Source organism: Chaetodon auriga, chromosome 8 (assembly GCF_051107435.1).
Source record: "Chaetodon auriga isolate fChaAug3 chromosome 8, fChaAug3.hap1, whole genome shotgun sequence".
Classification (NCBI taxonomy): domain Eukaryota; kingdom Metazoa; phylum Chordata; class Actinopteri; order Chaetodontiformes; family Chaetodontidae; genus Chaetodon; species Chaetodon auriga.
This window is the reverse complement of record NC_135081.1, coordinates 11,080,692-11,098,613: the sequence shown is the minus strand read 5'-3', so window position 1 is coordinate 11,098,613 and position 17,922 is coordinate 11,080,692. Positions and strand designations below refer to the sequence as shown.

At 40.3% G+C, this 17,922-nt stretch overlaps 1 protein-coding gene across 1 annotated transcript; it reads left to right on the top strand.

Annotated features, from left to right (window-relative positions):
- Window positions 1-9,573: 9,573 nt before the first annotated feature.
- Window positions 9,574-17,554, top strand: entpd3 (ectonucleoside triphosphate diphosphohydrolase 3). The gene is made up of 10 exons (XM_076737952.1): window positions 9,574-9,705; window positions 13,017-13,154; window positions 13,463-13,580; window positions 13,841-14,000; window positions 14,530-14,689; window positions 14,851-15,078; window positions 15,698-15,961; window positions 16,042-16,152; window positions 16,282-16,419; window positions 17,216-17,554. The coding sequence occupies exons 2-10, from the start codon at window positions 13,020-13,022 to the stop codon at window positions 17,402-17,404; spliced, it is 1,503 nt and encodes a 500-aa protein (XP_076594067.1). The 5' UTR covers window positions 9,574-9,705; window positions 13,017-13,019; the 3' UTR covers window positions 17,405-17,554.
- Window positions 17,555-17,922: the final 368 nt, after the last annotated feature.

Genomic DNA, 17,922 nt, shown 5'->3' with positions numbered 1-17,922 from the left:
TCATTTTTCTTTTTGTAAAAATTGGAAACAGTTAATTCTTAGCCCCTGGTTACTGTTCAATGGCACTGGCCTCCTCATTTGCTCGCTTCAAAGGCTAAATCAAGATCATTGTGAAGACCACTTCATGGTCCAATTGTAGTAGCTTACTATTGGCAGACTATTGCTACAGTAATTTCTGTGATCTGTTAAACATCTACAACCATTAAGCTGGTTGAGAAAATGCCAAGAGATAAGGCCTGTCCTTTCAGACTGTAAACTAGGACGATGGGCCACATGGGGCGTAACAATACCATTACTGAGGTCATACGTGCTGTAGTGTACTTGACCTGGATAACCTTTATGAATAAAGTATGTGCTTTTACTTCAGTGAGGTTATTGAATGAAATGTCAGAGACAGAGAGATAGATGCAATGTAGAGGGACTTATTGTTATTATGATTGTTAAAAATGTTTCTATTCATACATCACAAAAACAAACCAGCTCATTTCTTGTCTATTTATGTATATGTTGTTCATTAATATTATTATCATTCAGACTTTTATTATCAGGGTTATCATTACCCTTATTCATTTGTTGTGTTGCACTGAATATTGCAGAACACTAGAAGCACAACACTAACAAACATGTAAAAACAAATGGACAATAATCAGATGACAATATATGTGCAAATATTCTTTCCACTTTCCAAAGACAATATCAGAACCAGAACGCATTTGTCCAATAACACAAGTGGATTCTAGAGAAAATCATGGCAAAGATAAAGTAATCTTCACATTTTTCTTGTGGATTACATCTAAAAGAAAAGAACAACCTGGTTGGATTAAATGAGTCTGCTTCTCTGATGTAAAATGAGATGACAGGAAATATCTTCACACATAGTCCCTCAGTGAAAACCTCTTTGGTTATATGGGCTGCTTTTTATGGCATTGCCATTAGTGACTACACCGGGTGATCTTCTCAATCCCCATATGCTTTTAGCATTACTATAAACCTGCGGATTGTAATTAAACATTTATTTGTGCTATTTGGCCTGAGTGGATCGATACAGGGCAATGTAATGCACTCTGTACCAGCGTGTTGTAAAACCACAGGAATATTTTATAGTGGTAGAAATACAGGTGCTCAGTGGCGCCCCCCCGAGAACTTTTCATAGGGGTGGTTTGTTATTGAGAAAATAATTGTGACTTCTAAAGTAAAGTGGGCACTTGTCGTAATCATGAAGTGATGAGGAGACTATTTAATAACTACTCAGTATGTTGTACACCTTTATTTGAGGAGGCACTACAAGAGTAAACAGTGATTAAGTAGTTAGTAATGAATTAGTCCTTAATCAGCAAAAACTCATCAAGAAAGTTGTTGTTATTCCAATTCACAGATATTTATGAACTAATAATTACCTTATTATTCTAGTAGCTCATCAGTATCTAGTCCTCAGAGCTCAGGATCTTCTCAATAACAAATAACTATCAGGTCAGGTAATCATCACTTGTCCCTTAGCAACATTTTGTATATGAAAATATATTTGTATTTGTGGATTTTTCATGCTTCTTGCCCATAGCCTTAGCGTCACTCTCCCTCATTGCAGTGGAGTATATTCATGTTGCATCAGTGCTGCTGTCACACAAATGTGTTTCCAGATGTCTGATGTCTGATTAATGTCTTCAGAAGTGCAGTTGCTTATATTGCCCACATGAGATCACCATTACACAACGCTGCCACAACAGACACTGTCACAGCCTCCATCAGCTAACAGCCACACAGTTGTCTTCAGATGACCAACATCCCAAAATATGCAGTTGATACTGACACCAATGGACATCCACTTCTGGCCTTCCTTTTGCATGGCCAGTATATCTTTGAGTCAAATATACTCCAGTGCACTATGTAAAGATGCTGTTAATATAGTTGTGGGGTGAGTGTAGACTTATGGTAGATTATAGTACCTTCGCCAAGCAAAGCGGCTGTAAGCAGATAAACCTTCAGTGCTGTGTGTTGACTCAGGAGGATATTCTTGAACAAATTGAACTGCTGTCAAGTATTTGTGTTCAGGGGTGGAGCACAATTTTCTGTTTGATTGCTGATCATTTAGCAGGTTAGCTCTTGATAATCTGTAAGTAAATCAACACGGTACAAGATTTAAGACACATTGCAAACCTAAATGAAAGACAGGCACACAAGAGACTTTTTATTCACAAGAACATAAAGAATGTCACCTTTGTTGTAGGTCTATGCAGTGATGTCAGTTACATGTCAGTATTTTCAATCTATTTTAGCATGCATGCATGCTTCATGAGCTCATTGTATCTCTACATCTGTTAACACCAACAGATAGTGGTGAGTTGCTGCTGTGTGGCTCTTGAATCACTGAGTAACTTAAACCCAGCTCTTCTCCCTTCTAGCTATAATACCAGGGTGGGGATCCTCCAGGCGAGGCTCTTTGATCTGGCCCTTATTTCTTTTCAGTGATCAAGAAAATAGTAGACTAATACGTTTTTCAGAGCAGTCCCTGAACACACACGTCACAGCTGATATCACCTAAATGCATCAGGGTGACTGTCGACAAAACAGAGGTCCATGTGTTGCACTTTCCAAAAAAAAAATTCCTTTTGCTGAAGTACAAGGTCTGCAGGGAGGAAAACCTGATGTGGAAACTGAGTGATAGCATGTGTGATTTGGCCTTCATGGTGGACATTACCAAGAACCTCTCAGAGCTGAGCTCCAGCCGGCTTCTCAGCTCTCTGCTGTCAAATGTGAAATCATTGGAGGTGAAATTAAAAAGCTGTGCCAAATGCAACTGGAAAGAGGAAACACTGCATTTTCCTACTCTGCAAGAACAAAAGCTGCTATGACATCTGAATATGCTGCTGAGTGTGAATACTCCTTCAGGCATTTGGTGAAAGGTTTCAGGACATGAAACGTGAACTAAAGAAACTGAACATACTGAACGTTTAATGTGGAAGCAGCTGATGTGCCTGACAACTTACAGCATGAAACCATTGAGTTGCAAAGCAACAATTTACAACTGAGACCAACTCTTTTCCAAACTGACTCTTTTCTGCTCCAGACTGACTAACCCAACCCTGGAAAACCAGCTGGGAGTAACATCATCATCATCATCATCATCATCATCATCATCATCATCATCTTCCATCTGACATCAGACGTCTCAAGAGAAGCAGTATTATTCAATATAGTATAGTGTAGTATAATATGATGCATGTGCTCAATAATAAGGAGGCATCCAATGGGAAAACCTTCCAATCAGCACAGAGCTGAATCTGAAGTCGCAACTACACTTGAAACCTCAGAGATCGTGTTACATGGCCAGCATTTAATGCCTCGTGTTGAACCGCGCATGATTGCTGTTAACACTAAGACTTACAATTCTATTAGGATAAGTGTTTCCTTTTTCATAATTCAATAGCAGTGTAATGAGTGTAATTTCACAGCTTTAGTATGCAAGAGCTACAGGGTTGTGTTACATCTTTCCTGGGGATGTCTCTCTGTAATGTCAGTAGCAGAGGGAAGTGTTTCCTCTACTTTCTTGATGCTATGTCAGTACTATGCAGACAGTTTTCCCACAGTAGCTACTACATGCAGTACATCCTGTTGAGTTGGGCTTGGGGTGGAGGGGAGTTGGAGGGTGAAGTAAATGGAGGGGGCTGGATTTAAGGTGCCCCACACATTAGACACACAGACACACGTCAAAAGCTTGATGGGATAATTTTCTATCAATATGACACAGCAGAATGCTTCAGCATGTATGATGTGTGTCAAGTGTATATATACATGTACTATATGTATGTGCTTACTTGTCTGATATCATTAAGAAGTTCACCACTGAGATACCATCATTGGTAGGATACAGACATCTCTATGATTTTTATTACCAGTATTTTTATTTGCACAACATTGTACCAGTATATTAATTTTTTACAGCGGCTTCATGATACTGAATTAAAGGAAATGCATTCCGATAGTATGGACACAGAATAGGATCGATTTTCATATGCAGTAAAATTACATTACACTGCATTTATATTGTGGTTGTCAGAGAGTGTGTGTAAGTAAGAAAACGCCACTGCGAAGGGATCTGGCAAATGTTGAGTGGAAGTCAGAATGGGAGCAAGAAATCAATAGAGATGGAAGAACATAGAGCAAACCCCATTACCAAACATTGCTCAAACTGAGAATTTTGAATTATGAAGCCCGGGGTCTTTCTGTGGATTTGAAGTGCCTCTGTCCTCTAATTGATCTGGCCTCAACGCGGCCACAACATTATCTCCCTGGGCTGTGATGCAGATTTGTGGGGGTGTAGAGTGCATTTTGAAAGCACAGAATCAGACGCACACGGACAATTAGTGATAACTTCTCTGGGAAGCCTTCCAAATCTCAGTGGACTATCGACAGTCTTAATGTATAGTTGATAATGCTGTGAGCTACTGCAACATGAGACGTCTCTCACAGAAGGCCCCCGCAAGATATTTTTTTCTCTCACACTATGAGCATGCAGGTGTGAACTCATGCGCAGGAACTCAGTGTAAACTGCCCCTTTTATGAAAGGTGACGTTTTTTATTTTTCGCATTAGGTGTGACCTAGTCAAACAGATATAAGATAAAATAAGTTAAGATAGGACTTTATTGATCCCACCCCGGGGAAATTTAGTCGTTACAGCCAGCAGGTTACAGAAAGCAGGCACAGTGGCATAAGAGGTCAAAAAATAAAAATATAAAAGTTTACAAGATACAGAATAGAAAAAACAACTATGTATATGTACATTTTTATAGATTCTAAAAAATAGTAAATGCCAAACAAGAGAAGTACTGTTGCTAGTAGTCTTATTGAGAAAAACTAACTATACTGACATGACATGTATTGTATTGCACTTGAGAATACTATTGTACTGGAGAAAATACTATTTTGCTTGAGAAATACTGGGTTTATGCATATGCACAATATATACAGTTTTTAAAAATACAATTGTCAGTATGGATAATAAAGTGTTATTTCACAGTTGAGAGAAATGTACCACTTAGAAATTGCACCAGGTGAAATAAAGAAATCTTTTATAGTTTCAATTTGAGAGGTAATGTTCAACATTTAACACAAGCAGAAATCCCACAGGATGTACCTCATCATGTGACCTCAGCAGCTGTAGGCATCAACTGAGTGAAGGAAATCCTGTCAGTAAATGTCATTTTCCTGGTCAAAAATGAGCTTAATATCCAAAAAAGGGGCAATCTCCTCATTAGCTGAACTTCTAGGTTGGTTGTGATAACTGTATTTACACCAACAACTGACAAAAGTAAATACTGAACGAAGAAACAGATTTGGGAGAAAAAGGTGCAGAAGTGTCCTCTTGCGCTTCCACTGGAGAAAATGTGATGCAGTGCACTAATGGGTGGCTTTAAAATGAAGGAAATGTGACGCAGTGCCACACATGATGCCCTAGGTGCTAGAAAAAGGTTTGGAACTGTTTCACCATACAGAAATGATCTCAACATTCTGTCCCCTGGTCCCCTTTTTGTCTTCTCAGATAATACCAACCATGATGCTACTCGCACCTGGTCGCCCAGCTTTAGGTCAGTCAGTCTTTAGCAGAAATGAGCCTTAGCAAGGGTCTGTTTTGAAAAGAGCTGCTCATAGTAGTAGGTTGTTGCTTTGCAGCTCAATGGTTTCATGCTGTAGGTTGTCAGAGAACATATTACAGCTGTTTTCACGTTAAACTGTGTAGCAAATATGTTCAGTTCCTTTTGTTTACCTTTCATGGCCTGAAACCTCTCACCAAATACCTGAAGAAGTTTGCACAGTCAGCAGTATATTCAGAGGTCATAGCAGGCTTTTGTTGTTGCAGAGCAGGAAAATGCATGGTGTATGTACGGTCAAGCCCAAAATTATTCATCCCCCTTGCAAATTTTGACTTAAAGTTACTTTTATTCAACCCATAGACTGTGACAGTTTACAAGGGGTATGAATAATTTTGGACTTGCCACTTTTTATTCAAATGTAAGTAAAAGCTGAGATATATTTTTTCCACAGTGATGCCTCTTGTACATGGTGTTATCTTCTGGGAGACGGCTGTGTCATTTCCAATCAAGAAAAAACTGGTTGAATAAAAGTCACTTTAAGTCAAAATTTGCCAGGGGTATGAATAATTTTGGGCTTGACTGTAAGTATGAGTTGAAAATATTCAGTAAGAACGCTTTGCACCTTTGCAGATATGTTCATTAAAAATGTTCACTTGTTATGATGAAAAATGTATCTTAAAACGTATTTACTATTACAAATGATCAGATTTTAGTTAAAGGTACCCTGTGGAGTTTGTGAATACTAGTGCCACTATGGATGAGTGTTTTTGAGGGTGTGTGCACATGCATGAGAATGCAGACAACCCAATACACAATACTGTGGATTGTTTCACGATTTTCCATGCAACACTGGAGTGGACACGCCTCGGTATTCGACAGGTTAGTAGAAGTACCACAGCAATATCACAATGGAATAGGTATCTAATCTATATTGAGGAGGCTTGAAGCACATAAATTTAACTGTTTCCACTCTCTGTGCCAATATAATCCTCGATGTCCTGTTTTTCCAGTTCATTCAGGCCAGTGAATTTCAGGTCGCACTAAAGATACTTTATCTTCATTCACTGTGCACTGAATCATGTAATTCAGCTTGACTTACAACATCTGTGTCTTCTTTGTAGACAGTCCAGATACAAGAAGACCACCCACAAGCTGAAATGCTAAGGAATACGCTGGATTTACAGTCACAGTAAGGGCACTGGGTGAAGCTGGAGAGCATGTCTGGTGTTACTGTAAACACAAAACATGGTGCAGTACTTGTACAAGTACTGCACCATGTTCACAGTAACACTAGTACTCTTATGTTGTACACCAAAAAAATAAAAAAATGATGAATATGACATAAAGAAAACTGTGGAATGGAAGTGAAGAGTCTGGTAGTAACCAGCTGTAAGCTCCTCACGCCCTCGAGTGTTGCTGACATTCCTGGTTAACTTACCTCAGAGAAGCCCGAGGCCTGGCGTTAGCACAAGGCGTTGTTTGACAGTATAATTTACTGTCCTGCAGTACTGTGCACTTCGTTCAGAGGGGAAGTGTGAGTAAGACTGTGTGGGTGTGCAAATGCAACAGTTTCACCTACCATATTGATGCATGCTGTAAATGTATGCATTAGTATATTTTTTGGGGAAATGGGATGCTGGCCAGACTTTAAATCACAATCTGATATTGAGCTGAAAAATGTTTCGTATAAGCTCCAGAAACTCTGGATTGTACAGTTCCCTTAATGCCACTGGACAGCTTTGATGAAACTGATGTACTTATTTCACTTGAGGAATCTCCTCAGAGTGGACAGAGCTCCTTCAGAGCCACAGAAGACATTATACTATTTTCAGCCCCTGAGACTAGTAAATTGATTTTGGCACAAGTGGTGGAGTGCCTCTGTACGGTTAGGAGAACAATGTGGTCTTGGTTAAAATTCATGAGTTTTTGTGGTGCTACATCCTGCATTGGAGCTAATTGCTGCTGGTTAACATAAAGTGTAAAAGACATGGTTGGTGAATAAGTGAATGGAGTGACTGCCATAAGCTTCCTCTCTCACCCAGAGAAGCATCCTGGACCATGAGCCACCAGCTAGCCACAGTGTGTCAGAGTGGATGGCCCGGCCTGAGGTTGCGACAAGCAACACCTGCGCAGTTCAAGAAACTGTTCTGACCCTATTCCTCTTCATTTTTTATACCTCAGACACACTCAGTTGCAACTGTGGTCTCAGCTACCTGTAAAAGCTTTCCAATGACTTGTCCATTGTTGGGTGTATCAACAAAGAGAACAAGGAGGAGAGGACTGATAGAGAATTCATCACACCACCTGAAGCTCAACATTAGGAAGACCACACTGGACTGCCAGAGGAACCGGAGGCCCCCTGTACCTGTTTTCATTCAGGGAAACCAAGCGGAGAGGGTGGATACAGATACCTCGGGGTCCTAATCAGTGAAAAACTGGACTGGACACACAGCGCTGACACCCCCTTCAGGAAGGGACAGATCATACTTTTGATGGTCATGGTGGTCCTTCAGTGTGTGCAGCAGGTGTCTGGGAGTCCTCCACCACTCCATAATAATCAGTGCACTGGTCTTTGCAGTGGTATCAATACTAGAATCTTCTCCACTGTCTTCATTGGGCTACATTTGCAAATACTGCACACAAGACATGTAATATAATATCAGTCTTATGTGTTATTATACAGTATAATATACTTCTTCTTATTATTACTGATAGAATTATTATTGCTTCTCATTTTATTGCACGTTGTACAATGCTGATACTATATTTATTATATATCTTACTCTGAGCTATTTTGCTGTGCTGTTCATTATGTTCTTTATATGAGTACATTACATCTTATATTATACTTTACTGTATACAGCTTACTATGTTGGCTGCACTGTCTGACATTATATCATGTTTTTACATATGTATGTATGTATACATACACACATACATAGTGTCTTGATGTTAATTACATTATGTACTACAGTAAATCTCAATATTAATATGGACAACAAGTATAATTACATTATCATATTACATAATTATCTGATGTTCACTGTTAAAACTGATATTTATCTTATAATTAACTGTATATATTCTGTGCTTGTGCTGCTGTGATACTCTAATTTCCCCTCCGAGGATTCAATAAAGGATTATCTGATCGCATCTTAATGAATAATTTAATTAACTAATTAAAGTTAATAAGTATTTTGGTATATAGTTGTTGAGCATTGTTTAAATATGTTGTCTGAACTGGTTGAAGCTGTTTTGCCATTGATCTGGACTTTGAAGGCTGGTGCATTCGGACCACTCTCCACTCCACTAATAGCACATTTGACAGACAGACACACATAAATGTAAGCAGTTCTCATTGTTTCCAGAAAGTGCTACAAAATCTAAATGTCCATCCATGTGCCACACGGGGACACAATCAAAGGTACGCCTTCGGCTCTTTACTGCCTCTGACAACAAAACAAACATACTGGATTACAGCCATTTTCCATTTACTCTCTTGGGTAGATTAATGACTCATACTTTTCACAGGGAGAACTTGAGTATTGCATGCCACCTTGCAGGTATCAACACATCCTTGATTGTTGGTACAGTGTTCAGTCCTTCACTTTCCACTGCTCATTGTCCTTCAGTTCAAACCTATCAAGTGAGAGCTGACTTTGTGATAACTTGCACAGCAGCCACACTGGACTGTATCTTATTTGTTCCTTCAATTAACTTTACCACTGCTCCCCCTCTCTCCCATTGTTCCATATGTACACATGTACACAAAGGTATCTGTGCTTAATCATTAGACACAGACAGTGAATGCATCATTTGCTGGCTGCGCCTCCTGGGCTGGCTTCATTGCTGTGGTGGGAGGGGTGAAATCTGTTTGGAGAAATTGCTCCTCCCATGTTCACTCTCTCGCTCGCTCTCTGTTTTGTTGGGGTACACCAGTCCTGTTCCTGTGGGCCAATCACTCTGTAGCTCTCTCCCACTCACAGCACACTCCCTGATAACTTCTGCTTCTCCGTTCCTTTACTGCTCCCCCGTTTCCTGCTGTGTTTCTTCATCACTTCTTCAGGACCATCTCACTCCCACTCCTAACTAGGAACTACAAACCAGCTTTTCAAGGTAAGAAACAAACACACCTCCTCTCTCTCTGTCACATGCATTTATCTAGCTGTACACACATGTTTATGTACCTATTAACAAAACATTTGTATACCTGTTAACAAAACATTTCTTTACATCACAGAGTTAATTCTCATCATGTGAGTTGATCTGTTGTGTTTTATTGTGATGTGTTGTCATTCTGATTCGCTGTGCATGCATGTGTTGCATTCAACCACTTTTTCATTACTCCTCACCTTTATGAGGACCAGCCCCTGCAAGCAGAGGCAAGACCATTTGCAAATATGTAGGAGTTATCTAATTCCCAGCTCCACATGGCTGTCTTTAACAGAGAACAAAGAGCTCTATATTGTTCTTTGTTTGGGCCAGTCAAATCAATTGCATGTTATCTGGTACACTGTGAATGCTGCTGCAAGTGAATATGTGACAACTTGCAGTGCAGAAGTGTAGATGAATAATGATGCAGGATGGAAATTAAGCATACCTATAGAACTGAACCATTTTCATTTAAGTAGACATATTGATGCTTTGCTCTAATTTTACTTTTCTTGATGTAAAACACTGGGTACAAAAAGTGCCCTCTCAGTTTAGATGTTACAAACCAGAGGGTTTTAAGACATTTGCACACACCTAGAGAAAGTTACCTGTCTCTACTTAGACCACTTGCATTTATTGTGTCTCCACATTTTGCCAATTTACAGCATCCAGTACGTGATGCAATGCAAATAAGAGCTCAGTCTGTACTACCTAAGGTTTATTGAGCTAAAAAACATTTTTTTTTAGTTCCATTAAAAAGAGAAGCTGAGTTTCCCCTGCCGTAATTGCAGTCAAGTGTATGTTCACCACAAATGTAACTACAGTACCTGAGGGTTGTTATTTGAAACATTTAGTTACTAGTGTGAACTATTTCAATGGGCAGTCACAGGGAGTTACTAGCATTGTTCAAGCAGCCTGGAGCCAGCAGGACTCTGATGTTAAAGACTAGACTAATCACCAGCTGGGCAGTGAGGCCAGACATCAATGAGCTCATGTTACTACGTGCTTTTAGAGATGCCTCTTCTTCAAAAACATGCGTTTCTTCAGTGGGTGCAAATGCTTAGGTTAGTGATGATCATAGCAATTATTTCATGCATTCTAGTAATATTGCTAGTTTGGTATTTGTGTTGCGACACACAGCAACTTGTAAACTGGGAGAAAAATGTTTTGTTCTTATCTTGGCAGCATAGTAGCATATATTTCATTTCCCAGTTCCATAAATCTATTTAAACTGAACTAGGACCTTTGATTTCCTCAGGTTCTCATAAAATTCTGGCAGAAACTTGACAAAAAAATCAATAGTATCCTACAGCAACCTTTTTCCAGGTCTTGGAAGATCTTGGAAAATGAAAATGTCTAGAGCATATCAATATCAACTATGTCACACACAACGGTTAAGTGTCAAGCAGACTGATGAACACATCTGTCAGAGTCGTAAAACATGCTTGTTGTCATATTCCCAGGTTGTAATCACACCTCGTCTCACAGCTTTGCCGTGGTTGTTTTTGCAGATGTTGCTGTGGTAACTCTGAATACTGTAATTCAAAAGAACAACAAACACTGTCAGTGCGGTGCTGTTACAATCAGCAGACGACGGAGCAGTCAGATAGCTGTACAGCTGAAAAAGAAATTCAGAGACTTAAACGTAAGAAAAACACGAGGGGATAGAGAATAAGACAGAATTGTGGCGCTGCATTACATACAGTCTGATTACATCACCTGAGGCTGAGGCAGCATACGGGGTTGTAATTACAACATCACGACCATTGATGAAGGCGCACATGCCGAAAAGACAGCATGATGTGGCAGTTTCAACAAGTTCAAGCCAGGGATGGTTGAATAATGTCTATTGCTGCGTCGTTGTTTACATTCATTCATTGTCTTCACAGAGAAATGCATGCTCTTTTCTTCCTCTCCCCATTTTAAAATGAACGTGTTCAGTCCTTGCTGTCACATAGCATGACACTGGTAAGCTTAGCTGTAGTTTTAAATAGAGATTGTCCTCCACCTTCTGCACATACCAATGATAACATGCACAGTTACCAAAGTAAAGTATAAATAGCAGCTCATGAAAATCAAATAACCCAGAAATTAGAATGAAAAAGGAGAGCACTCAAGGGTGTGTGTGTGTGCTGCAGGACGAAGAGCTGCGTTTCATGTTACTGATTGTGTTACTGTTTGTGTGAACTGTAATTGCAACCATACTGCGCTCCCATATGACTACATGAGAAGTGCATGTGTGACTCTGGTGTAACAACAACAGTCTGGCATATTGGAATTTTTTTTTTTACACAGTGTTTGTATGAATTTCCTCCATTAAAGCAAACATGGTGTCTCTGCAGCTTGCATAAAGTGGGTTTGCTCCAGTGTTTTAGTGTTAGTACTTTGTGACATGCAGGTTTCCCTGTCCAGTGGGTGTGTGTTGCATTGTATAATATTGAAATGTAGCAGTAATTTTATGCTGGCTGTTGTAATTTCACTCTCCACCATTACACTCTACTGCCCTACCTTAAGGCCTGAACAAGTTCTGCCAATCAATGTTTTGAATTAGGTGGATACATATTTCACCGGTAAGGTTATCATTATTGAATTTCAAGTCCAACTGCAGATTCACTTTGAGTTCATATGAACATCGTGACCAAAACCTTTGACAATCTGAGGATGAATATGCAGACCTTTCACGAGACAGCAGCATTTGTCCTTGCTGGCTGCTCAGCCTGTTTTCTTCTTGCTGACTGGCAGGTCCTCAAAAGCTGTTAATGCTTAATGTTGCCAGGAACTCCCAAAACTCTCTTAAATCACTACTCAAAATCGTTACTTCACTTCCTTCAAAGAATCCTAAGCTGACAGAAGCTTGTATTCACCTTTGCGGATCATAAAAAACAACAGAATCTCATTTCATGTTATTGCTGTGCACATTCGTTGTAGACATGCAAAGGTAATCTTATGGGATTTAAGTATCTCACTGTGGTTCTCATCGTCCATGACAGAAGGTAAGCATTTTAACAAAAAGAATAATCTCACACAGCCATGATTTCCAGCACTTTACCCTCTGACTTTGTTTCCTTTTATGATATGTGTTTGTTAAACCTGGTGGTATTACTTAGTCCATCAATACTATTAATGCTGCCAACATCTTTTTCCAGCTTAAAGTAAATAAAATGTACTATTATTGCTCATCATCACTTTTCAGACCTCTCTACCTGCCATCACTTTGAGAGCTGAAATGCTTTTAGTGAGAACCACACTTATTTTTTCCCCCCTCTTGCCAACAGGAAATGGCTTCCAAACGGAAAATGGGCTACAAGTGTTGCATAGCAGGAGTGCTGCTCCTCCTCTTGGCCAGTATTGCTGCGCTTGTTGCCGTTGTCGTCATCCAGGACACCTGGAAGTCTAAAGAGTACACCTTAGAGGTAAACGCACACACAAACACTCCAAGATGCACAGATAAGCTTGTGGGAAAAACTTGTTTGGCTGTAGATCTTCTCAAAACACATGTATATGTAGAGAGAGCAACTGTATACAAACACATACTCCCACACACTGCCAGATGTAATCCAGATGTCAGGGTCAAGGTAAGAGGTTTTTTTAATCAGTCAGCCTGGTGATGGATGACAGTCTGGATGGACCACGTGGTCGCAGCAGCATCTCTGTACTTGAAGTGAAATGAAATATTTGACCCAGTAACTTTTTTTTTTTTTGCCTTTCTCGTCCTCTTCAGTATGGCATAGTGATAGACTCAGGTTCATCTCGCTCCAATGTGTACCTGTACGAATGGCCAGGGGAGAAGGAGAATGAAACAGGAGTGGTGACTGAGATAAAGAACTGCAGAGTTGCTGGTGAGTCATTGTCTCAAAAACAAGATGAGCACAATGCAGCTTTTACATTTCCTAGAATTGAGTTACAAAATGCTTGAAAAGATTATAAGGTGAAATTTTAGAAACACCGTCTGGAAGAGAAAAATGAAAGCCAAAGCTTCCTGAGAATTTATTCAACTGGCCAAGTTAAAGTGTTAGAAAGGCATTAACTCAGATATATCACTTGACGTGTTAGTGCCTGTACTTGAGAATCTGATTTTAACTTGGCCTCATGCCCACAGGTAACGGTATCTCAGAGATGAAAGTTGACCCTCAGAAGGATGAAGAATCGTGGAAAGGGTTCCAAGTCTGCATGGATGAGATCATCAAAGCTGTCCCTGCTGCAAAACAAAAAACCACACCTCTATTTCTGGGGGCCACTGCTGGAATGAGACTGTTACAGTAAGAAAGCATCAAAATTATTTTCTCACCATTATTAATCATGTATGGCAGAGTGACAGGAAGGAATGTAACCTAGTGCATGCACTACATGGTGGCCTCCAAAGTCACCAGCTATGACAACATGTTTAGATTGCTGGCTGGTGTAACAGTAATGCTGGGAAGTGCAAATATGGGGTCTTCAGAAGAGAGTGGATAGTCACATGAGATTCTTAGCATTAAGACTGGCAGCAAGGGAAAACAGCCAGCTGTGACTCTCTCAAAGTTAAAGGATGATGGGCTAGGATTTTTGTTACCTTTGAACAGAGCCAAGCTAACGTTTCCTCTTGCTTTCAGTCTGTATATCAAGCTACGCTAACTGTCTTCTGGATAGCTCTATAGCTTCATAGGTAGTGTGCAGATGAGAGAGTGGTATATAAAAAAAGAGCAATTTTCTGTCTTTTTATGTCACTGATTCCATTTTCCAGTGGCGATGACTGCTCTCATTTCCAGAAAGATCTAGAATTTGTTTCTTTTTCTGTTTTGCTGTAAGTGAGACGAACGAAAACAGGTCCAATGAAATCATGGAGAGTCTCACAGAATATCTCAGCTCTTTGCCTTTCAACTTCCAAAACGCTTCCATCATTAGCGGTCAACAAGAAGGGCTGTACGGGTGGGTCACTGTCAACTACCTGATGGGAAACTTCCTAGAGGTAAGACACTGCCATTCATGCATCTGGTCTATGTAGGTCAAAGTTTTTGTACGCTTTAATAACAGACCCCCCCCCCCCCCAAAAAAAAAAAAAAACCAAACAAACAAACAAACAAACAAAAAAAATCTATCACATGGTCTCCTTTTCCTTTCTACCTGCAGAAAAACCTGTGGAACTACTACATACGCCCAGATGGGGCAAGGACAGTCGGCTCCATGGACCTCGGTGGAGCATCAACCCAAATAGCTTTTGCGGTCCAGGATGATCTCACGGGGCCGGACTACCTGCATGTCAAACTGTACGGTTATCCTTACAATGTCTACACACACAGTTTCCTCTGCTATGGCAAAAATGAGGCCGAGAAGAGGATTCTGGACAAAGTGATCCAGGTATGCGGAGATAGATGGGGTCTGTCACTGAAAGTCATATCTCCAGGGTGCCATAAGGGTGGTTTTTTCTGAGCTTGCTCCCTGTGCAGTACATATTCCTGTACTCATGTTTAAGTGCTTATATGTGGCATATGCAGCTGTGGCAAAGTGTGCTTTTATCATAAACATGTGTAGGCTAAAAAGCCATTAATGCCCAGTTAAGAATTGATTAGTGAGTTTCTAACTGGCAAAAGGAGACCACTCAAGAATGCATTATGTCATAAAGTATATTGATCGGATTGTGAATGTCATCAAGCTAGTCTGTGAGAAATGCATTTCTGGCGGCTTATGGGTAAACTGATGCAGCAGGTTCTTGGTATAAACGTAAATGTTTGTATTTACATCAGGATCTATATGTGATAATGTGTAATTACTGTAAACAAGTCATTGTTTATATATAGACAGATGATGTCTGTAAATGCTTCAGTACTCCAACTTACTACTTCAATACTGTCCAAACTCTTCCCTCTTATCTCATCGTCTCCTGTCTCTTCCTGTTCTTCTCTTTCTTCCACTTTTTATTTCCTGCTCATCCTGCATTGCTTCTTTTGTCCTTTTTCTCCACCTCTTAATATTTCAGGAATCATCTGACCCAGTCTACATCATTAACCCCTGCTACCCCGAAGGTTTCAACATCACCATGACAGCCTCGTCCATTTATGACTCAGAGTGCACAAAGAAACCAAAAGGCTTCGATCCAGATCAAGAGCTCTTCATGGTGGGAGGCGCCGACTCAGACAAGTGCAGGAGCATAGTCAGGTCCATATTTGATTTCAAGACATGTTCGTCACCTCAGTGTTCCTTTAACGGCGTCGAGCAGCCACCCGTCACTGGAGATTTTATGGTAACACACAGTGTAAATAAAACACATCCAAGAAGGTAGAAAAAACTACTATAATGTGTGTTTCATACTGTTTCTGCCAGGCATATGCAGGATTCTTCTACACTGCTAGGGCGCTACTGGTGAACGGCACGTCGGATCTCGATCAATTCAAGGCCGCAGTTAGGAAATTCTGCCACACACATTGGACAGTGGTAAGTTCGTGTTTCATCTTAATTTTGACGAAAATGTTGCTATTTTGTTATTCTCATTCAGTTTCATTCATCTATATCACTCTTCCTGATCACAGGCTGTGCTCTGATCTTTGTCTCTCTTCCTTTCAGCTGAGGAAAGAAAAGACATGGATCTCACCCAAGTACCTCAGGACATACTGTTATGCAGCTCACTATGTCTTCATTTTGCTGGCAGATGGATACAAGTTTGACAAAGACACCTGGCAAAACATTAACTTTGAAAAAGAGGTTGGTTGAACAAAATCACAGTTGTCACCAAGACACTGCTTGCTCCCACTACTGTCTTCTGAAGCAGAAATTGATAATGCAGCCATCAGAATATGTCTCTGGCAGTTTGACGAGAGTTGCTGTGCTTTAACAGTCTCATGCTCAGGCGTTCAGAAGCGTTTAAGACACAAAAGTGTGAATGAGGCCACCCATTGTACCCCATTAAAGATGGATGGCTTACATGCGAATCATTTGCACTCAAGAGGTTGAGGCCAGAGTGAAAGGCAGGCAATGTATTGCTCCAGGATGCCCTCAGGACATGGAGCATATCCCACAATGGAACTCCCTCAACAGAAGGGGATTCCTTGTGTCTGTGACACAGCCTGTCGCTCATGAGTCATAAAGATAGTAGCTATTAAAAAGGCGCACATTACAGCCGCAGTGTCCAAATTGCATGGCAGTTACCCTTTAGACTTGATCCCAAAAAGCTCCTCAACTGCTGGCGATGCTCACAGTTTCCGCTCAACAAGAGTGTTAGTGTGCTGTGTACAATGTTTAGTGCCTCTGGGATGTCTGGGAGTCCGTAGGTCCTTCAGAGGAAGTTACAAAACAGACACACTTAGGTTTTTTCAGGGGTGTTCTCTGGGTGTTATGACTCATCTTTTCCCCTGGAACTGCAATTATGCAATTTGATGACAGGACTGTTTATGTTTTCGGCTTCTCTAGAAGTGATGTGTTGTCTGAGTGGAAGCAAAATACTGTGTACAGCATGCCAATTCATAGTGACAACATGGAACATCTCTTCTCTTCTCTTCAGATAAAGGGAACCAGCATAGGTTGGAGTTTGGGCTACATGCTGAGTGTGTCCAACATGATCCCGTCTGAAGTGAAAGAAATCCCGCCAATGACAAACCCCGTCTTTGCCGGCCTTATATTTCTATTTTCAGCACTAACCATTGTAACTGCCATCATAGTTTTCATCATCCTCGTTCGCGCCTGTTACTGAGAGTGCAAGTTACAAAGAGAATGATCGGCCATTGTAAGGATTGGAGCCTGCTGTAATCCTGTAAATTGCACTACAGTAGCATGTAGCAGGACACTTAAACTGAAAGTTACTAATGAAAATGTTTAGTTTTGTTTTTGTTTTTTTTTTTCAGTCTGAGCCAGTTACTGCCTTCTTTTTCAATTATTAGAGTTTGTAAAAACTCCTCCTCTCACTGTGTATCCTGCTAGTTTTTCCTACTCTCAGAGCTAGCTTCACATGAGAGACTGGTTTGATTGAGACAGTAAAAAAAAAAAAAAAAAGTTTCTAAAAAGTATTAAAACACTTTTCTTTTTTTAATTTTGTACCTCAGGGAAACACAGATTTAAATAATGGGATCTTTTCCAGTTTTGTTGTTTTATAGTCGACATGGTGACAGCAGATTACGTGCACATTATGCAATCTTACAATGAAATTGTGTTTGGACTCACTCACATGCTCACATACACACATGGACCCTCAGAAAAGAGCAATGATCTATT

Coding starts and splice junctions, on each gene's coding strand:
- entpd3 (XM_076737952.1), top strand. CDS start 13,020: ATGGCTTCCAAACGGAAAATGGGCTACAAGTGTTGCATAGCAGGAGTG. Junction 14,001..14,529: donor GCTGGAATGAGACTGTTACA/GTAAGAAAGCAT, acceptor TTTTGCTGTAAG/TGAGACGAACGAAAACAGGT. Junction 15,962..16,041: donor CCGTCACTGGAGATTTTATG/GTAACACACAGT, acceptor TGTTTCTGCCAG/GCATATGCAGGATTCTTCTA.